This window comes from Rhinolophus hipposideros (genome assembly GCF_964194185.1).
Source record: "Rhinolophus hipposideros genome assembly, chromosome: 3".
In the NCBI taxonomy this organism is placed as follows: Eukaryota; Metazoa; Chordata; class Mammalia; order Chiroptera; family Rhinolophidae; genus Rhinolophus; species Rhinolophus hipposideros.
Window position 1 is genome coordinate 29387438 of NC_138049.1, and position 23534 is coordinate 29410971.

Here is a 23534-nt window from a genome sequence, read left to right on the forward strand (position 1 = left end):
TAAATTATAAATTTATCATATATTATAATATATTATTTCCATAATCGTTTCATGTGCTTGCTTAAATATGTTAATACACGACAAAAAATGTTGCAGTTATCAGCAAAGAATTGGAGGCATAGGTTTTCCTTGCAGTAATTAACTTGGTTATCAAGTAGTACTCTAATTAACAGAGAAGCACTCTGTCTCCATAGATTAAAAAAAATATGTATTTACAAAGACATGTAAGTAACTCATCATGACAACGTTAACAGGGAGTATTTCACAGAGTGTAATACACTTGTCTCTATTTGGAAAGGAATGTGTGTGTAGTATGTGTGTGTGTATTACAAATTGGACTAGGTTAGGTTATCAGGTTGCAAACATTGTGAAGCTTTACCAATGGGAGAATATTGGCTACATTTTACTCATGTAATTCTCCAAACAGTTCCTTTCCTGAGTTTCCAGAATGCTACGCACTTCTGGTTTCCTTCCTTCCTCACTGGCTCTACTTCCAGGTCTCTTTGCTATCAACTCTTTTTCTCCCAGCCTCTTCAAGTAGAAATGCTTAGGGCTCAGTACTTGGTCCTCCTCTGACCCACACTCAGTCCCTGAGAATCTTCTCTAGTCACATATGTTTTAAATGATTTGTATACCTAAAACTCAATTTTTATCTCCCAGTGCACTCTCTCTTTAATTGCTATATAACATCTCTATTTACATGTCTAATAAATATTTTGAACTTAACATGTTCAACTGAACTCTCACTCTTTCCCCTCCAATCAGCTGCAGTCACAGTTTAACAGCCTTTCAATAGCCTACAAACCTACAAAGGCTCTCACCCCCCCACACACTCACTCCTCCCCCCCCCCCCCCCCGCCCCCAGGGCCTGTGTACTGGCAGTTTCTTCTGCCTGGGATACTTGTCCCCTGAATGTTTAAAAGGTTATTTCTTTCACCTTCTTTTAAGTCTCTGCCCAAATGTCAGCTCAGTGAATCTTACCCTCTCCACTATATTTAAAGTTGCATACTGCTTCCTAGTACCACAAAACACCCCTAATTTTCACCTCCTCTGCTTTACTTTTTCATTATTTCCTATAGCACCTATCCCCTAACATACCAAATAATATATTCCTTTATTATTGCAATTGTCGATATCCCCGTTAGAATGAAAGCTTCATGAGGGCAGGGATCTTTATCTGTTTTGCTCACAGACGTGTCCAAGATCCTGAACACCGCCTGTCACATAGTAGGTGCTCAACAAATATTTGTTACCAAAAAAAGCAGTTACCTCCATGGCCTTAAATTTATTGTCAAAACCATGGTTGCCTCCTCCACAGTATGAATTTGATTTCTTCCTATAAAGAAAAAATATTACACTCTGATCAATCGATTGATATTTAAGACCTCACTGCAAACTGAGCTTTAGTAGATTTTTATGTAGCTTTTGCTTTTTTATAAGTAAAGTTTTTGTCAACAAAAGCATAAATATAGTTATTTTCATTCTCAAATGCATAACCACAGAGTAACAAACAGAATGTTAGAATTGAGAGAAGGAGAAGCCTTTGACTCTTTGACATTGACAAAAAGATAACAACAAAGACATAAAGGAAGAATTTGTCTGCACGCTTACCTGTACCTTTACACATTAATGTCTGTGTGATTAAGAATAGTTTCTTTAAGCATTTCAATGCTTTAGAAATAAATTTTTGGAACTGGGAAAAAATATTGATTCCTATTTTACAGCAGAGATATCTAGGAAAAAATATAAAAGTAAGAGTGAAGAATACTTGGGACATATTAATTATAACACTTGGTAAGGAGAAGCCAGTATATTCTGTAAATTCAGAGTTTATTCTTAACTTACGGGATTTCTTCCATAGGCTGTTACTCTATTACTTGAATGACTTTTCAAATTTAGTTAATTTTTATTTTGCCTATTTTTCGTATTTTAATCTTTGACTAAAGCAGGATCAGTAATTTTATATGTAATTTATTTTAATACTTGAACATGAAACAGCAACAAATGAATTGTTGTTTTTTTCTTTTTGTTGGCTGGACTCTCCAGTTCTGTTACCCATAGGTCATGTTGCGGGATGGATGGGTACTTTCTTGTTTGTACCAATGGCCCTCTAACTTCCTTGATCTCATGCTCTTTGGAGAACTTACACACATTTGGACATAAATTTATTTACATATTACATACATACACTACTAACAATCATATGTGTTTAATATTAATAAAACTTAATTTTGTTCACATATTTAACCTTCTTTTACAGAATGCTGTTCTGACCCACACAAAGGGCTATACAACTCCAATTTCAAGAAAAGAGGCTAGTGCCATCTAGTGACCCGCTGTGAAACTGCACACACTGTGGCCTAGCTCTGTACTGCTTGGCTTTTGTGTTAACATCTTACAGAACAGACTCGACCAAGTCTCCAGTTTCTCGTCCTGCATACACTTAATATTAGAGCCCAACTCCCTAGTCTTCCTTCGTCTCTTTCTTTGTTGAACATATCTTTCAGCCACTGTATTCCCACTGTCCTCTGTATCCCCCTGGGATTAAACAGCATACAAATGGGATAGGCTGGAAAGCACAGTATGATCCTGATTCCATTTATACTCACTTATGCACTTGCAAAAAATATAAATTTAAAAGTAGAAGTACTTTTAGGAATAGGAATAAAATTTAAAAGTAGGAAACATTAGCTAAACTACCAGAAAGTGTGTATTTATTTGTTTATTGGCTTATGATCAGTCTTCTCTATTTGACAAGGAGAGCAGGAATCATTTCAGTATCTCAAATGCCTGAAACAGGGTCTGGTACACACATAGCAAGCATCGATAAAATCTTGTTGAATCAATGAATTCATTGGCTATTTGGGGATGGAGTGATTCAGAATGGCTTTTATTTTCTCTAAATATACTTATATTTTGCAAATGCTCAATGATTAACATGAATTATATTATATATAATATAATTATATAATTATATTATATATAATATAAACATTCATATATTATATTAATATATGAATATATTAATACATATAAGTATATAAATTAATATATAAATATATAAATCAATGTCAATATATATAAATATATAATACATTAATATATTAATATAATATAATATATTATAAATATATAATATATATTAATATATTTATATAATATAATATAATTATATATTATATAACTTATATTATATTATACATTATATTATATAATATAATAACTTATATTATATTATATATTATATAATAATTATAATAAAACATATATATTAATACATTACATATTAACATATAATATATTTATATAATATATAATATAATAATAATTATATGATTATAATATAATTATATATTATAATCATATAATTATATATTATATAATAACTAGGAAACAGAAATGTGACAACTCCTTGGTTGGCTTGGCCTTATAGCCATAAACCTGTTCTTTTATAAAAACCACAAAAATGACAAAGATATTGAGGAGCTCTCTAATTGATTACTCAGTACCAGCCTGGAAGACAAATGATATCATCTTTATATCCTGTCTGTCAACTAAAGGAGACCACATTGAGGCTTAAGAATGTGCTGTTACAGAAAGTCAGTGAACAGTCTCAGCTTTCTCCCTCATACTTGTCTTTATAGTGAGAGTTAGGATGCTAAAACTGGCAATCTAGCAACAGTCGTGTCAACTGCAAATGTGCTAGATAGCATAAAAAAGGTCAAGAAAATGTCATGCTCAGAAAATTTTATGTGATCATAATAGCAGGATACGGTCAAGCAAATTTATAATGAAAGATGTAACAGTGTTATGAGAAGTAAACAGACTCACAAACCTTGAAGCCAGCCACTGTCGATCCATCAAAAGATGAGCTTTGTCAATCCTAACATTTTTGGCAAAGTGCAGTCGTTTTGGCAAATCAGGAGTCAAATAAGGCGTGAAATGCTGATCAGGTTTTCGGCACTGCAAAACAGGTAAATCATTTCTTCATGACACATAATTCAATACTTTCACCTCCTAAGACAATTTATTAAGCACTTTTTAAAAAAATTAAGCTTGGCCAATAAAATAGAAATATTAAATCTATTATCAATGTGGTCACATTCCCTAAATATATTGTTTTTATTGTTGCCACAATATTTAAGTTACATTTAAAAATATGATGTAAATTATATTGTTTGATGTTTAAGTTTTTATTACATGTATATATCTTAAACCACCATAAATCTCCCTTCCTTTTTTGAGAAAGAGTAGTTATCAGTCTAGATTTAGAATGGCAATTACAACTTGGAGTTTAATTACATATGATAAGTGTATAATATATTAGTAGATATGAGTAAAAAAAAAATTAAATCAGTTTAATTGCACCAACAATCCCTTCACAATCGACTCAATTTACACTTTAAATAACCTACATTTGTTTAACTTTCAAATAAAGTTAACAGTTTTACAGATCTAGTAGTCTATTTATTTAAAAAAATCATGAATTTCTTATAAACTGAAAATAAATGTTTCTTTAATTATTATTGCTGTAACTAGATGGTATATTTTAAAACTATAAAAACAAAAATCAAATTGGTACATATTCATGTAAAAATAAGTGAGAAAACGAGAAATAGAACTATGAAGGAAATTTTTCTCCCACACAACCTTTTTGAGAAACGAGAGACAGAAAAAACAAAACAAAACAAAAAACAAACATAGGTAAGAATTTGGGTGTGGATGAAAGAGGGTTGTGTGAAAGTAACCTCACAGGATGATAGGATCATAAATTCCTAACTGGGCAGGTCAGGGTGGGTAGTCACGCCCCTACAACTTCTTTAGTGAAAGGTTTTTAAGTCAGTCCTGTCCATTATTTCTATGCATCTAGGTTAACACACCTTTAAAATAAATGGAACAATCCTTAAGAGAGCAAATAAACTTGTTAACTATTTTGTAATCCAATCCCTGCCTTGCTTTCTCCCACTTTCATGCAATGTTCCTTAGTTACCTCCTTAATCTCAAATGCATAAAAGAAACAGCAAAACTGTTCTTCTCTGGGAGGCTTCACTAGGAATATTGCACTACCACATGAAATTTTTTCCTGGGGATAATAGACAACTTTGTGAAATGGTAGTCCATTTTTTCGAGGTTCTGTAGCTCCAGGCCCAGTCCATATATGTAATGCCATGCAATGGATTTCCAAAGCCTATGGCATCCAACCCCTTTGCACCAGTGGGATTATTTGATCCCCTTCTTCACCTCACCAACAGGAATTCAGTTATGTGAATCATGATGTAATGGATAAAAGGGAAAACAACGGGTGGATTTAGGGAGTCCTCAAATTGGAAATTCTCAACTACCCTTTCAATCAGCATGAACACACTGCAGATACAGTTCACCAGTAGGGGGTGAGATTGTCTATCACGCTTACTCAAGATCAGAATATTAGAAGTTGTAAGAGAACCTTCTTAACATCCTAAAGGTTTTCTTCTCTAAGAGTCATTCCTGCTTAAAACTTGCAGGGTGCCAGGATATATTAAGAGTAACCATTCTTCACCCAGTGTTTCCTTATCTTTAATTATTCATACATCATCCTAACAGTTTTTACTATGATTGCATACCACTTATATGTCAATAACTCTAGCCCCATCCCAAGCAACTGTAAACTCATGAGTTTCATAGAGTAGATGTATATTATGAATATATTCTAAATATAGAAGTGTTAAAACTACCACACAAGAATATTGCAGATCTCCCCAGGAGTAGTGAACTCTACCTTGAAAAATCCAGATTTGCTTAAGCTCTCTGGAATTTGCCCTGTTCATTTTCTTACAACCTAGGATGTGGCAACCAGTCAAAAGCTGTTGCAATTATGCTTGAAGGTAAGGAGATAATTTTTTTCTGACCTGCACAGGAAGATCTGTAAGACTATGATCCTCTATTTTATTGATACTAACTCATACAAAATAAAATGTGAAAAGCGATGCCACCTGACCCTCACTAGCATGGCCCCTTTGATTGAAACATCAGCCCATTCAATGAAAAGTAGGAGTCAGTGCCACCATTAACCCAAACTAATTGCCTGTAGTGGTGTCAACTCCAAAATGGAAACAACTAAGATAAAAGCAACTGATATGCACATAAAATAATGCTGACAGAGGGTTTACAAAATAAATTACAAGTGGCTTGGACTCAGAAATATGAAATACAAATTTCTTGGGACCCACATTAAGGACATTACATTAACTTAAATATATGGATTAGGAGACTGTATACTTACACTGAGGTTCCTAACAATTTCTTCAGAATTAACTGTTTCAAAAGAAAAAATATAAATCACATTACAACTGATACTTGACACTGTGAAAAATTTGAACAACTCAGGTGAATTTGACACATACATTTATTCATGACTATGCTCTAGTTAAATTAAATAAAAACTTATTTTAAACAATTATTTTAGCATTGAAGAATGAAGTAGAATGTATTTTAACCTAACAATATTTGATATTACCATAGACTTTACAGCCTGAACTTAAACATGGGAATTTCTCACTTGCTTCTGTATGGTCCTCCCTAGGGAGTCAGAAAGACGGGGTCTGGTAATCCCTACATCCTCAGAATCAGGGGGTTATGGTTATTCACTTACAGTTTTTCTTGTTTTTTTTTTTTTTCCTTTATGGGTGTCTTCATACTTACAGCTATAGAAGTCCTGAGGTATATTGAGAGCCCTGATGCGAGGGGAAGGCCCTTGATACATATAGAAGTTTACTTGGGGAAAGTAATCAGTCATATATTCCACCTGGTTACAATAAGTCTGATCCATTCCTGAAATTAAAAAAAAAAAATTATCCACTGAATGCATATAAGTGGTAACAATTGGTTGTCCTTAACCCTGTCAAATGGGAGACATTTTATTCCATAGATCTCAAACCAAGTTTTACTGAGAACCTATACAACTTGCCCTATTACTTTACTCTAAATGGCAGACTTTGAAAATCCTGGCAGTGGAAGAGATGGATCATATTTATAAGAGAAGAATAGACAGGAACTACAAAGACCATTTGCTCGATGTGGATCAATCAAAGTAATTTTCACAAAAATCCTCTGTAGGAAGCTAGTTTGATTTTATAATACCTGATTTGTACCTAAGGCAACATATTTTTAAATAAAAAAATAACATGCATTTTATGAAACAATACATTAAGACAATAAGGACTAGAGGATATTTACTTTTCATAAGTGTATTATTTAAATTTGTATAAGCAACACATGCTCTAAAAAGATTTGGTATTGAAACCTATTTGAAGATTTTTTTCAGATTACAAATGCATTTTTATTTTTATTATTTTTGTATTTTACAATTTCTTTTACAAAGTGTGCATTAAAATAGTTCCTTGACTTTTAAAACAATAAGCCAAAGTGTGAGGGAATCTTTTTAAAACGTTTTTAAATAAATTACTGTTTCACATTATCTTGATGTCCTAAAATATAAACAAAAGTTTTGCAGACATGCTTCTTTCCTCTTCTCCCCCCATGCCTGGTTCCTTCATAGCCATTGAAGGACATTCGATGTCCTTCTAGAAAAGAAAATTCTGACCACCCATCTTAAAAAAGTCCATTTCTGCTTTATGTATTTTCAAATATGCCATATCTAGTAAAGTACTCAGCATTGAGTAGGCACTTAAAAATATTCGAATGAACTAGTACTTTTAAACTGTGTGAGGTGGCAGAGGGTGTGATAGCTATTCCACTTCCTTTAACACTCAGGTTAACTGAAATGAAAAGTTAACCTAAAGCAGACAAATATGGAGTGACAGGGACTTTATGGAAATTTGTTCATATAACTAAAAAAATTCCACAGGACATGGTCAAACTAGACAATATGGTAAACTGTAGCCAATCTATATGAATGAAGGACCCGTTGAAAAAAGGCCCCCAAACCACTTTTTATGATTGAATAACAATCCAATGACATCTGTTAAGTACTACTACCTCCATTTTTACAGAAAATTAAGTGTATGGGTGGATTTTCAGAAAGAATTTTAGAATAATTAAACTAGAAATTTTAATTTTGGTCTTTTATTCATCACAGCCTAATCAAAACTCATTCTTTGCTTATTTGACAGCTTCTAGGTCTAGAAGTACAGACTTAAAAATATCACTATTATTTCTGTAAGCTATAATCAATGATAAAATATAATTTATAAAAAAGCATACCATGGTCAGCCAAAAGGATTATATCGACACAATTGTCTAAGTTCCGCAGTTTTAGACCTTCCATCAACATTCCAAAAGCATTGTCTACTAACTGTAAGGCTTGAAGTACCTAAGAAAAAAAAATTGAAGTTAAAATTGTCTTCATGAATTAAGGTTTAACTAACCAAATCATTATCTAATTGAGCAAAAATTAAACACATTTCCTTCTCTGAAATTGTTGGTTTTTGAAATAGGACATCAGAGAATAACACCAATTTCCTAAATTTCTATAAACAAAAAACTCAAACTGTGTTCCCTAGGAAGGAAGATAAACTACTGTAAGCAATAAATATCTGATTAAAATGTTCAACCTCAACAAATATTATTCAACTGCAAAGGTTTTCATAATGCCCAATGTTGGGGAAGGGAGTCCACAGACACTTCTGTGGAAACCTAAGTGTGTACGCACATTCCAGAAGATCATATGACAATGTGTAATCAGAGAGATAAAAAGGGGAAATGCTGTAACCTAATAATTCTACTTCTGGGTACTTGTCGTAAGTAACCATTAGAGTACAAATAGAAATTTACGTACAAGGATATTCATCACATTATTTATTTAGAATTTAAATACAAAAAAAATTATGGCACATATTTAAGAAATCATACTGGATAGCCATTAAAATATTTTTTAAAGAACAATGGCATAGGAAAATGCTAAACATAAAAAATTAAAGTGAAACTGTATGCATACCCTTACATATTGCATAATCCTGATTTTTAAAAAAATATATTTAACATTTCTCAATAAGCACGCATGCACAGAAAATGAAAAGGAAATATATCAAGGTACTATTAATAGTGGTTAACTCTTAATAGTGAATTGGAGTTCATTTTTATTTTACTCTCTAGATTCTTTTATGTTTTTAAATTTTTCTGCATTTTATCAATATAGTACACTGAACTGACTTAAGGTTTAAGTGAATAACTTTTAAGTGACATCACTTTTCATTACTTTTTTTTTTCAATGACTAAGAAAATGTAATAGCGATGGATTGGTGGAAAATGTTTAATCTCTCTTAGTACTATTATAATAATTGCCCTACTGTTTTTCTTTTTTGAGAAAGAATTGTACAAACCAGTTACTGTATAGAGCTTTAGTGCATTATTCCAAGAAATCCTCACAGCAAACATTCTTGGATGGTGTGCTAATAGAACTTCTAATTGCAGAGACCAGGAAACTTGAGATTTAAAGAAGTTAAATAAAACGTTCATGACCCTACAGTTAACAAGGGACAGAGCAGGACTCGAACTCAAACCATCTCTGTCTACTGCTAAGTACATCAACTCCAAGCTGTTTTCCTGTCTGTCATTCTTAGGGTGACCATGCACTCTGGTTTGCCAGTGGGAGTCACAGTTTCCACCTGTTGTCATGGCGTGACTATGTCCACTTTCACATGCCACCCTACTCATTCCTCCCTACTGCACTAAGAGACCCTTCTCGTGTGTCTTCTCCCAGCACCTGGGCATTCTGCTACCACTCACTCCCCACAGATTTGAAGTCATCTGTGCATGTGTCTGCCTCCCCAGGAGAATGTGTGCTCCTGCAGGTAAGGGACTGTGTAGCCTAACTCATCACCCACTTCCTAAGCACAGAGTCCTTCACAAAGTACACACTGAACATGAAATGACTAGATGCTAGCCCCAGCTCTAGCCCAGACAAAGGAAACAAGAATCCCTGCACTAGGCAGTGGGCAACAAGTGGGCAACTTTTTGGATGGCAGGATAATTAACAGGAATAAAAATATTTATAGCTCTGGGGCGAAGCAACTTTGGGTAGAAAGCCCTGCTTCTTTCACATAGAATCATGATTATTTACTACCACAGTGGATACTGTGGAAACTGCTAAATCAGTCCTGATATGAGGAATTAGCTGGTAAGACCCTCAGTGAAAACTTGTTCTTTGGATCAAGAAGTCCCTTTTTAATAAAATAGAATTTAAGGTTGCAGAGGATCCTGCTAGCAAAAAGTTCTACACAGCATTGACATAATCTGTTTTTCAAAAAGATTACTTTTTTCAAAAAGAAAACTGCCTTGTTTTCACTCCACAAGTTTCCCCACAAGTGGAGTTCTTCAGTGCCCTGAAATTCTTCACCATGTATGTGAGAATTACCAACGTTGAAGTCACTCTGTGATCAATTTCAATTTTCTTTTCTGAATTGAATATTTCTTCTCTACTTTTCTTTCCAAGATGTGATCTTTTTTTTTTCAATAGTGAAGGACAGCTAAACCTTATTAAAATACTAGACCATTACTTAAAATTCCTCAGGACCAGACAGGCCATTCTGTGTCTAATTCAGCTTCAATGCTAGAGACTCATTGGATCAAATTCACTACTAAGAAGTTCCTGGCTTCACTATACTTCAGACATCTCTCCCACTCCCTCCTGCCTGTCCAAATCCTACCACCCTCTATGTCGCTATTTCATAAAGCTTTTTCCCAGCTATAACAGGCCACAATCATTTTCCCATTTAAACACTGTTTATGCTGTTAAAAATTTTAAGATTTCAAACAAAATGGGATCACCAATGTTGCACATTAATTCATTATTTCTTTTATCTGCCCTTTTAACATGGTTTCTGAAAGTAAGAGCCTTACATTCTTCATTGCTAAGAATGCCTTGCATAATATCAGGGCCAACAGCAACTATTAAAAACAAGATTTAAAGGGATAGCAGAACAAAAACAAGAATGGTGTGAATAACTAGACTGTCTAGAACAATAAACTTTCAACATAGGAAATGTGTCAAAACAAACTATAATTGTTTTTTGCTTTCAAATTATGTTATATTAACTCTGAATCAAAGTTTGTAATAAAGGCATGAAGCCTTCCATTTTCTCCATCTTCTTAAGTTTTAAAAGAGGTTTGGTCTTAAACCCTCTTCTATTTTCATTCCTCACTCTCTCCTGAGTCCATCTCCACTTCCATGCACTATCTGTATGCTGCCAAGCTGCCTGATCTCTATCTCCTTTGAGCTTTAAAGCCACATTCCATTACTTTCTGGACGTCTTCATTTGGACATCACAGGCACATCAATCACAACATGATCTCCCCAAATTTATCCCCCTTGAGTGGTCCACCTGCTTGCTGAATACCATCCTTGATCTCCCACCCCAACACCCATCTCACACCAAGTCATTCCAATCCTACAAATGAATCTCAAATGCATCTTCTTCCATGCAATATACTATCATCTCTTTTCTGGAATATAGCCAAAGTGAACACATCTATCCCACTTTCTCTTGCTCCCTCTAACCGATTTCTCTTACACAGTAAAAGTGATCTTTAAGTACACACAGATTTGATCATATCACGTGCCTGTTTAAAATGCCTCGATGCTCCCCATTGTATGTTTTATGGCCTGTAAGAACCTGCATGATGTGCTCCCTGCCTCCTCCTCCAGGCTTCCTCTTCTCCCTCTCCTCTGGTTCACAACGCTCCAGACATTGGTGGGAGATAATACTCATACAATTTGAAAAGTACCTGGCACAGCATAGCACACAATAAGGTTAGTTGCTGTTTATTATTCTTACTACTTTCATGGTGTTTATTTGTCTTATCATCTGTTCTTTTGTCTGTCTATCCATTTGTTCATTCTATGTGATCCTCTCATGTGCTCAGCTCCTCCCTCAGTCAGGCCATTTGTGAACTTTTTTCTTTTTGTTATTCAGAGAATTTTCTAACCAGCCCAACCCCCACCCCACCAAGGTAAGATTAGGACCTCCCCAAAGACCTCTCAGGGCACACAAATCTTTTCCCTCGCAGCACTTTCAAAATTATATTTAAAATTAATTTGAGTGCTAAAGTAGAGCATTGATTAAAAGAAAATGATATGGTGCCTATTAGTAAGTCAACTATAGGGATCAGACAAATCCAAGTTATAGCACACCCTCCCAATTCATTAATCATTAAATATGGATAACAATTATAATAGAAAAGAAGAAATGGTGAATATACTTTAGATGGTTACTGAGGCATTCACCATTAGACTTAAATTCTGTGATACAGTCAAGAGTGGTGTTGGAACACAAAGTAGGACCAAAGGGTTAAAGTGGCAAGAATGAGCAGGGCCTTGTATTAGAAATCATTTGGGTTTAATGGAAAGAAAGAGAAAGGGCATTTCGGGTAAACAGCAACGTCATACGTTCCAACTGAGGACAATTGTTAGAGTTTTCATAGAGTAGGGGTCTTGGCGGGTTTACATCAATATAGATGATTTCAGTGGATTTAAGAAGATGACTTTTTTTTTAAGCAACATTTAAAAACTATATTTCTATAATAAAAGCATAACAGAAGAGTTTAGGCAATGAAGAAACTCATGTTACAAAGTCTACTCCAATTATAATGGGGGTCCAGGAGAGGACTAACTCTGCCTGAGGTAATAACACATTAAGCCCAGTTACAAGGAACTTATAAATGGAATTGGGCATGAATAGATAGCTGGATATTTCACAGCGGACTTGCAGGTGACTTAGCTTGAGATGAGTTACATTAACATGTTGAATTGGTACATGCAGTATCTAGCCTTGATATTTTCATTATATGAAATAACAGTGCTACATTTAAATATTCAATGTGTTTATCAAATGAGTCAAAATGTAATTAATAAGGGAGATACCCTTTTTAGTCATGTAACTATTTTGTGGTTAATAAGGCAGATAGTCTTTTCAGATTTTTAACTATTTTTATCTCTGTGTATACATTAAATATATTTGTATTCAGTGGGGATTCAAGAATACCATTTTATCTTGTGGGTTAGGGCTAGATGATTTTACATTTATCAAAAACAAAACAAAAAACTTACACCGGCACTGACTGGTCCACTTTTATGTCCTGCAGAATCAGGCTGTTCCACATACAGTGTATAAAGACTGGGTCTATGGGTGAAATTGAAACAGAGAAATTTGGAATAAGCCTACAGGTTGGATTTAGGAATTTTGTACATCTAGAACTTTGTGGCAGTTTCATTCTCTCTATCCTGGTCCGGAGGTTCCACTTAATTCCAGCAGGTTAGTCTCCTAGTGGGAATTACATGAGACTTTGCAGATGTAAGGTTGATCTGACTCGGTAACGAAAATCTCTTGTTCTTGCTGTTAAGACTTCTCTTCGTGTGCCTTAGCCCTTTATATTTCTGGCTTTCTTACATTTTGCTATCTGTGTTCTGCCACTAGTTTTTTTTTTTTTCTTTAAATGTCTGGTTTCTGATACACTGTTGACCTGAAGCTCTCTTCCAGAATGCTCTGACTCCAGCCTGTTGCCATGGCATCTCTGGCTCCTTGAGTCAGTCCTCATGGCCAAGTTTCAGACCCACTCTCACTCTGCTCCCAATCCCTATCTAGTTCCGTGATTTTGCCTCTGCTCTCTCCTATTGGCTCTATCTGTATTGTCCCATAGTGTCAACCACATTCTCAAGAGCAAAAAGTCAACTACACTCAGGAATAATTCTTGAAAATTGCCCATTAAAAGGGCAATAAAAGGGCAATAAAAGGGGATTTTATGATTTTTTTAAAATGGTCATCATCTAAAGTAAAGAAATTCACTTTATACTCATAAATATCCCACCATCAGCATTTCTCTGATATTACCTTTCAGCTTTGGGCAGGTCCAGCCATTTTAACAATGTAGAGATCCTCTGTTCATATGGTACACTACTGAAAAGTGGAGTAAATAAGTTTTAAAAAAATTAATCAAACCAAGAATAAATATATTATATTCTAACTAATTAAATCAAGAATAAATCCATTGTATTCTTACTCAAAAAGGCAGATTGATATTTTCAGATACCCATTTCATGTTCATGTATGATCAAAACATTGAAAGGGGTTCAGTATTACTTAAAGAGATTCCTGTTTTTAATGCTCATGTAGAGATACACTTGCCTCACTATAAATTAAATGCATATTGTTTTCTTTCCTTCTCATTTTTCTTTCCTTTAATTTTCCCCCAACTGAAATTAAAGACCAATAATTATTATCGATTCATTTGATTTGTTTATTTTTACATATGTAATTCATTTATGCATTTATATATGTGAAGCATCTATTGCCAGACTCTACTTGTTCATTTCAAACAGAATTGATCAGCGAGCAAACCAAAGATGCTTTTTTTTCTAGAGACTACATTCGCTTGGAGGGAGACGAACAATAAACAATAAACTTAACACATAAATTGTATAGTATACTAAAAGGTGATAAATGCTATGGAAGAAAAGAGATGAGCAGAGAAAGGGGTACTGAGAAAGTGGGGTGGGTGGTTTGGAATTTGAAATTTTAGTGTGATCAGCCTAAGCCAAAATTAAAAAAGTAATTTTTAAGCAATGGCCTGAAGAAGGTGAGAGGGAGCGGGCTGTGCAGATACAAGGAGGGAGAGAGATGATCTCAGACAGAGGGAACCGCCAGCTCAAAGGCCCCATACTGACCCCACTGAGGTCAGTATGGCTCAAGCAGAGGAAGTACCCAGGGAAGTAATGGGAGAGGAGTCATACCACATAGGGCAGGCCTTGTGGGCTTTTACTCTGAGTGAAACAGGGGCCATTGAAGTTTTGGGTGCAAAGGAATGTCATGATAGGACTTTTTTTTTAAAGTAATGATTCCAGCTGGTAGATCGAGAATAGATTATAGAGGACGAGAATAGAAGAAGCAGGGAGATGTATAAAGAGGCAACTATAGTAATACAAGTAAAAGACTATGCTAGCTCTAACCAGAGTGTTAATGCTGGAGGTAATAAAAGGTTCTCAGATGGCACATATTTTGAATGAAAGGTACAAGCATTTACCAACAGACTGGATGAGGGATGTAAGACTTGGGAATCAATGATGACTCAAGGAAATTGGCCCCCAAACTGGAAGAATAGAATTCCCATCAAGATTAAGACCAAAAAAAATCCTAATCATTCCTGCTGAGATGGGGTCATATCTGCAAGCGCTTCACTACCTGTTGTAAGGCACATAGATGGTAGGATGGGAGCCATTTATAGCCACGTCTGATCCTGGCCAAAAGTAGGTACCAGTTTTTAAGCCTTGATACACTGCTGTGAGCCAGATCTATAAGAAGAGAAAATGGAGGTCAAGAGAATAATCAGTTTGGGCAGAAATGGTGCCACTTACTAGAAAGTGAACAATATTAATAGTTGCAAAATTTATTTAATTATTAAAATTTATTTAAATTATTAAAAATTTATCTTTGTAGATGTTAAAAAGTATAATTATCCAGGGATCCACCTGAAAAAATAAAAAATGTAGTAAGGTGGTAAGAAAGAAGATAATTTTTTTCACATTGGTAAAATTGTACAGTTCCTCTTTCCCATTAAAAAAAAATTATAAAAAAGAATAAGGAAAAAAAACCCAGATAATCTTTCCAAGTAACTTCCAGATTGATATGTTTATAATGTAAAATCTAAGTTTCAAGAGAAGGTCATTTAGGTGAACTACCATAAATGTTTAAAAGATTTAAATTATAGTCATAAATAGTTGTGAAACACATTCCCACCCCCAGTACTTAAAAATTAGAAAGATCATGTAAAACTCAAAGTAGAGAGAGAAGAGGGATCCACTGTCACATTAAGAGATGGAAGTCACTTTGGTGACACATGTAAAATGTTACATACTGGTTGCCCTTGCCACCAAGCTGGATTATCTTTCTCCTTTGAAGAAAGTGAAAAATTCTTGTTGAGGTTTACGTCATACATGTTATTGTCAATGATGCCATGTGATTCTGGATATAAGCCCTAAAATAATAATTTCAAAAAAGATTTAAGATAAAACAATGTATTAATAAAACATAATTAAATTGAAATGGCATAAGATCTGTAACATAGCTTGAAAGGATGTTATATACCTTTCAATATAAAACCTCTGAATCTGAACCCAAATACATATAAATATATATTATATATATGTATATATTATATACGTATACATGTATATATGTATATACATATAACATAACATAACATAAGATTTGATATGATATGATATGATATGATATATGATATGATATATATAATATTCCGGTTCCATCATGGCCTAAATCAGAAAATGAATGATATTAGGCACAAGATTTGTGTTGATGGTATTAATATAACTCTTGTGTGATTAATAACTATTTGTTAATTAAGGTTTCCTATATTACAATAATGAGTAGCCACGGGTTGCATTGACAATAATAGCATGAAATTTACTACACAGAAGCTTTCAAGTATTAAATATCCTGGCTAAATGGATTAAAATGCATTAGCAGCACTTTAAAAGGGAATCTGCTAAGTCTCCATCCATTCTCCCTGCCATCCATCCATCAATCCAATCATTCCTCCAATCCAACCACAAATATTAATTCAATCTCAATCATTCCACATTTCCATTGACTGCCTATGATATCCCAAGCAGTTGTAATAACTTTCAGTTCAATTTTATGGTTACTATTTCAGAACATTACTATATATATATATATATATATATATATATATATATATATATATATATATATATATAAACATGAATACACAGACATATATTCAGGAAACCATTAGCACTTATAATAAATATAGTTGCTTATTTATACATACACGCATCTATACTACATCTTATGTGTATATATTTATGTTTATATGTATACATACAGTCATTTCTTGTTACTCATGCTAGTATGCTTTATAAAGTTGCTAACACTAAATATTGAACAATTGCTCTCAGGGAGACCACAGGGTTAGGTTCCTATGAGCCTCTGGCCACATTTTTTTTTTTTTTTCTGAAGACTTTCTTTTTTTTTTTTTAGTTAATTTTATTGGGGTGACAATTGTTAGTAAATTTACATAGATTTCAGGTGTACAATTCTGTATTACATCGTCTATAAATTCCATTGTGTGATCACCACCCAGAGTCAGTTCTCCTTCCATCACCATATATTTGATCCCCTTTACCCTCATCACCCACCCCCCACCCCCTTACCCTCTGGTAACCACTAAATTATTGTCTGTGTCTATGAGTTTTTGTTTCTCATTTGTTTGTCTTGTTCTTTTTGGTTTATATACCACATATCAGTGAAATCATAGGGTTCTCTGCTTTTTCTGTCTGACTTATTTCACTTAGCATTATTCTCTCGAGATCCATCCATGTTGTCACAAATGCTCCTATATCATCTTTTCTTACTGCCGAATAGTATTCCATTGTGTATATGTACCACAACTTCTTTATCCATTCATCTATCAAAGGACATTTTGGTTGTTTCCATGTCTTGGCCACCGTAAACAAAGCTGCAATGAACATTGGCGTACACGTGTCTCTATAGAGAAATGCTTTTATATTTTTGGGGTAGATACCCAGGAGAGCGATTGCTGGGTCATATGGTAATTCTATTCGTAATTTCTTGAGGAACCTCCACACTGCCTTCCATAGCGGCTGCACCAGTCTGCATTCCCACCAACAGTGTATGAGGGTTCCTTTTTCTCCACAGCCTCTCCAACACTTGTTACTATTTGTTTTGTTGATGAAAGTCTGGCCACATTTTTGTCTACTGATCAGTACATAATCTTGTTTTATTTGTATTTCTGTTTAAAGATACATTATTATATATGTATATTTTTGGTTCATAATAACTCATGCCTGAATGAACTTTATCTAACACACATATTTTCTCTGTAAGACACATCATAGCCTTTTGTTCTTGGGAACCCTAGATAGCATTGCAGCACTACACAGCAAAATCACCAACAAAAAGCACAAACATACAAAAAACACGGCACTCACCAGACAAGACTATAAAAACAATGCTGACAGTATGACAGCTAAAACAAGAAGGCAGAGTAACAGAACCTTATTAGACCTCAGCTGGGAGCATTCAAGTTGGACAACTCGAATTTTTTGCTGCTCTACGAATTCTCTCAAATGACTAAGAATATATCACAAGTACTGATTTTGAGGTTACAAATAAATTTTAACAAGTAGGTGAATCTGCAAATATAGAATCGACAAATACATGCACATATATGTGTATACATACATATATATACCGGGGTGCCAAAAAGATATATACATAGGACTTGTATTCATCTTTTGTTATTGGTATATATTGAGTATGACAATTTTAATATAGTTTTTTCCTTTCTTAGATTGTGTATACATTTTTTTGGTACCTTCTGTATATATAATTACATAAGGGTTAAAATTTAAATAAGTTACAGTTACTGTTCCATAGTATAAAAGACTAAATGTAAGGTTGTAAAGACACAATAATGACTTTGGCAGTAAAGGCTGAGGCAGAGGCTTCCTTAATAAGAAGTGTTCTAAATCTATAAATGCTAAATAACTAAATTTTTCTTTGAGTTTATTTTGATCATTCCACTTATATCTTTTCATAAATTGAGGAGCATTTACTTGCTTTATCTAAAGAGATATAGTCAGTATCAATTCATTTATTAAATAAAGACTGTATCTAGTTAAATATAATGAAAAGACTAGGAAAGAAAGAAATACCTCAGCCCAAAGTGATAGTCCTCATTGATAGACTGGCATTCCCAGAAGACCTTCAGATAATGGAGGCTAATCAAACGATCAGAGGAAAATGGTATTTCTCATACCCAAGAGGCTACCGGGCCAATCACAAAGGTGAATTAACCAAATGTCTGGACACTCATTCATAGGTAACACTTCACAGCACTGGATTGGCCTCATAATGAGGCTTCTTCGCCTGAATGAAGCCATGAACTATCGCCACACGTGTTTGTGAAATGTGTACCATGGGGCTTGGCCTGTTCCTGCCTATGCATGTCTGGTGGTATGGTCAGTTGCCTGTCATGGACTGTCACCCTTCCACAGGCCAAGCACTTACCGTGACAATGCTGTAATGATTTGGAAAGGTCTTGGTTGGATAGACAGATCTCAGATATTTTGAATGAATTCCACATGTTTCTGCAACAAAGCAATTAAAAGGTGTTACTGCTTCAGAAGTTTTTAGGATAACTAAAAATCTGAACATAAAAGTTTTCGAGAGAAATAGAAAACTAACTGAAGAGTGGATTGAAGATGGAAAGAGGTTGAAACTCTGACGCTTAATTCCTCCTTTCCAAAGAATGTCAATTTTTAGGAGAGGAGTGAGCTAAATCAACGGTCTACAAAATTTTTCTGGAAAGAGCCAGATAACAAATGGTAGGCTTTGCAAGTCCCTATGATTTCTGTTGCAATAGCTCAAACTCTACTACTGAGGCCCAAAAAGCATCCATAGACAATATATAAACAAATAAGCATAGCTATGTTCCAATAAAACTTTATGGACATTGAAATTTGAATTTCATATAATTTTTATGTGTCACAAAATATTCTTGTCTTTTTCCCCCTTACCATTTAGGAATGTAAAAAATTTCTTAGCATTTAGCAAGCCATACAAAACAGGTAGGGTAGGCTAGATTTGGTCCATGGGTCACAGCATGCTAACACCTGAGCTAAATGATGCACTGCCAGCTTTGTTTGCTTTTGTTGCTCCCCTCTTGCTCACCCAGGTCATTACATTAGGAATTTTTATACAACATGTACATCTCAGCTAATAGTTCTTATATGTAAAGTATCCGATATAACAAAAGTCAACACAACTACTAGGTAACTAAAAAGGAATTTGAGTTGTATAAGTGCATAAGCCCGTGTCATGTAGTAATGTTTATCTAATGAACTAACTTTGCTGCTTATTATTTTCAGTATAGTTTCCATTTGACCAGTGAAGTTTCCTGTGATGTTTTCCACAAATCATGGAGTTAATTTTACTTTCAATTGTTCTATGTTTCAAGCTGTGCAACAACCCTACCTAAAAAGGTCAGAACCATTCGATCATTGTTATTTCCTCTGCAACAGTCAAGTACAAGACATTTTTCATGCAAAAGTCCTGTCGACTCTAATTCGAAAAGAAAGCTTCACCATTAGAGGTTCTATTTAAGTTAAAAGAAAAAGTGAAAATAATTGTCCAGAAAATAAAAACTTTGCAGCTTGAAACAATGAATGTTTTCTCAAATAGGCTTGGAGTTAGTCTCTTCTCAGCCTCTAGTTCAGTGTTTCCAATATGATCTAAGAATTGCCTCCTTCAGAATCTTCTTGGGCCCCATATCAAGTCTATTAAATAGGACTCTGATGGGGATGAGGGGTTGGATGGAAGGGGAAGAAAATGGAGCTCAAAAAAAAAAAATCAGTATTTTAAACAAGCATCCCAAGTGGTTTTGATGTACTGAAGTTTGAGGAGTGCTCGAGGACCTGACTCATAAGGTATAAAGATTAAAATACTTTTTTTCTTTTATAGTCTATACCACCAAAAAACAAATCGTGTCCTCAATCAAGGAAGTAAAATGAAATCTAATCCACTTATATAATTAAAAGAATTTAAACAGGGAAAAAAATCATATAATAAACAAAGACATAAAGTCAGTTTATTTCCTTGAAACATGGGCGTCCCTGTCAAATTCTTAAATGCCTAAAGGCACAGAGTGTAAAGTAAAATACAAACTAAGCTACCAGTAATGTGAAAACATGACACCTCTCTAGTTAAAATGTCTTAAACAGGACACACTTGCTGACTATCTACTGACTAAGACGACCGTTTTGGATCACCTGTCTTTGAACCAGAGTTATTAAAAGAACAATGCACAGAAAACAACATCTTCTGCCATTGTTTCTTCCAGATCTTAGGGATCTAAATTATGACTGAATAGAATAATTCTGGAAGGACACACAATAAATCAGTAAAAGTAGTTGCGTCTATAGGGAAAAGCTAGGAATATCTAGAAAAAGGAAGGGTTATTTTTATTGGTTGGTTGGTTATTTGTTTACAATATATCCTTTAATTCATTTTTAAAAGTTTATCATTTGAATATTTTACTCCTTAAGAAAACATGTTTTAAATGAACCCAAAAAATCTGAAAATATAAATGGGATAAATATATAGCCATAGTAACTATACATTATAAAGAACAGAAGACTAAATGAATGAATAGGTGAAATAGCGGAAGACTGTATGATGCAGCTAAAGAAGTACTAGGAAGGAACTTTAAACAAGTTAAAGAAAGAAATTAAATAAAGACAGACACGTTTGAGAATCAGAAGACTTAATATTGTTAAGATGTACATACTACCCTTAGAGATCTATAGATTGAAAGCAATACCTATCAAAATCATCATAGCATTTGTTACAGAAATAGAAAAAAATTCTAAAATCCTTATGGAACCTCAAAAATATTAGCCAAAACAACCTTGAAGAAGAATAATGACGCTAAAGGTATCACAAGTCCTAATTTCAAAATGCATTACAAAGGTACAGTAATTGAAACAGTAAGGTACTGACATAAAGATAGACAAATACACCACTGGAACAGAATAGAGAGCCCAGAAATAAATCCACTCATATATGGTCAATTCATCTTCAACAAGGATCCCAAGAATTCACAATAGGGAAAGGTTAGTCTCATCAACAAATGGTGTTGGGAAAACTGGATATCCATATGCAAAAGAATGAAATTGGACCCTTATCATATACTATAAACAAAAAACAACTCAAGATAAATTAAAGATTCAAATGTAAGACCTGAAACTATAAAACTTCTAGTACAAACTGTAATGGGAAAACTTCTTGATATTGGTCTTAGCAATGATTTTATGCATATGACACCAAAAGCATAAGAAACAAAAGCAAAAATAGAGTAGAGGGGTTACATCAAACTAAAACTCTTCTGCACAACAAAGAAAACCATGAACAGTGTAAAAAGGCAACATATGGAATTGGAGAAAATATTTGCAAACCATATGTCTGATAAGGGATTAATTTCTAAAATATAAAATGAACTCAATAGAAAAAAACAAATAATCCAATTTAAAAATGGGCTAAAGACTTGAATAGATATTTTTCTAAAGAAAATATATAAATGGCCAACAGGTATAAGAGAAGATGATCAATGTCAGTAAACATCTGGGAAATACAAATCAGTACCACAAAGAGATATCACCTCACACTTGTGGGATGGCTACTATCAAACAAACAAACAAACAAACAAACAAATAAATGAATGAATGAATAAAACACAAGTGTTTTTTGGATGAATGTGGAGAATTTTGGCAAGGATGTGGAGAAATTGCAACTCTTGTACACTGTTGATAAGAATGAAAAATAGTGCAGCCACTGTGGAAAATAGTACGGAGATTCCTCTAATAATTAAAAACACAACTATCATATGATCCAGCAATCCTACTTCTGGTATGATTTATCCAAAAGAATTGATATCAGGATCTTGAAAAGATATTAATACTCCCGTATTCAATGCAATACTACTCGTAATAGCCAAGATATGGAAACACCCTAAATGTCCATCAACAAGAAAATAGTTTTTTTTAAGTGATATATATATATATATATATATATATATATACACACACACACATACATACATATATACACATATGTATATGTATACATGTATATATGTATGTATATATACATGTATATAATGGAACTTTATTCAGCTTTTAAAAAGAAGGAAATCCTATAATATGCAGCCATGTATATGAACCTTGAGGACATGTAAGTGAAATAAGCCTGTCACAGAAAGACAAAAACTGCGATTCCACTTACATGAGGTATCTAAAAGAGTCAAGCTCATAGAAGCAAAGAACAGAACAAGAGTTGCCAGGAGCTGGGGGAGAGAAAATGGAGAGTTGCTAATCGATAGGTATAAAATTTCAGTTACACAAGATAAATTAATTCAAGAGTCCTGCTATACAACATTGTGCCTATAGGTAAGAATACTGTATTATGCACTTAAAAATCTGTTAAGAGGGCAGATCTCATGTTAAGTGTTCTTACCACGATAAAATTTTAAAAGAAGCAGGAAGAGGAGGAGAAGAGGACAGCAAATGACACGTGTTGTGGAGAATTCAAGAGTTCTACTGCTCATGAACATTTCAACCTTGTTAGCTCTGATCTTCAAAACTCTGCCTATGTTGCCTGCCAAATCTCTCTGCTATTACCAGTCTTCGTCTATTCCTGGTTTCCCACCTAACTTTGCAGGAAGCTTGACTTCTAGTTCAAGCCAAATCATTTCTATCTCACCTGACAGTTTCCTGACCTTGGGCTTGGCCCTCTGTCTGCTTTCATCTACACTGAGACAAGACAGTGACATCGTCTTCCCACTACGGTTGAGTCCCCAGAGTCCCACTGGTGTCACTGATATGACTCACTGTGGTGTAGTATTAGTTCATGCTCAATTTCCACCATCACTATAGCTCAACCCAGGCAACTTGATGGGACACTAGAGATGGGGTTCTAGACTCC

The 23534-nt window shown here is 34.2% G+C and overlaps 1 protein-coding gene across 1 annotated transcript in view; it reads right to left on the reverse strand.

The window, feature by feature from the left end:
- The window catches only part of ENPP3 (ectonucleotide pyrophosphatase/phosphodiesterase 3), a 56494-nt gene that overhangs the window by 19363 nt on the left and 13597 nt on the right, over nucleotides 1-23534 (reverse strand). Inside the window, exons 5-14 of the mRNA XM_081045233.1 lie at nucleotides 19065-19144; nucleotides 15847-15966; nucleotides 15174-15283; nucleotides 13827-13892; nucleotides 13046-13118; nucleotides 8203-8311; nucleotides 6682-6810; nucleotides 6263-6294; nucleotides 3836-3963; nucleotides 1270-1336 (exon numbers count right to left, since the gene is read on the reverse strand). Of these exons, the coding sequence (XP_080901359.1) occupies nucleotides 1270-1336; nucleotides 3836-3963; nucleotides 6263-6294; nucleotides 6682-6810; nucleotides 8203-8311; nucleotides 13046-13118; nucleotides 13827-13892; nucleotides 15174-15283; nucleotides 15847-15966; nucleotides 19065-19144 (914 nt within the window). The remainder of the gene's footprint in view (nucleotides 1-1269; nucleotides 1337-3835; nucleotides 3964-6262; nucleotides 6295-6681; nucleotides 6811-8202; nucleotides 8312-13045; nucleotides 13119-13826; nucleotides 13893-15173; nucleotides 15284-15846; nucleotides 15967-19064; nucleotides 19145-23534) is intronic.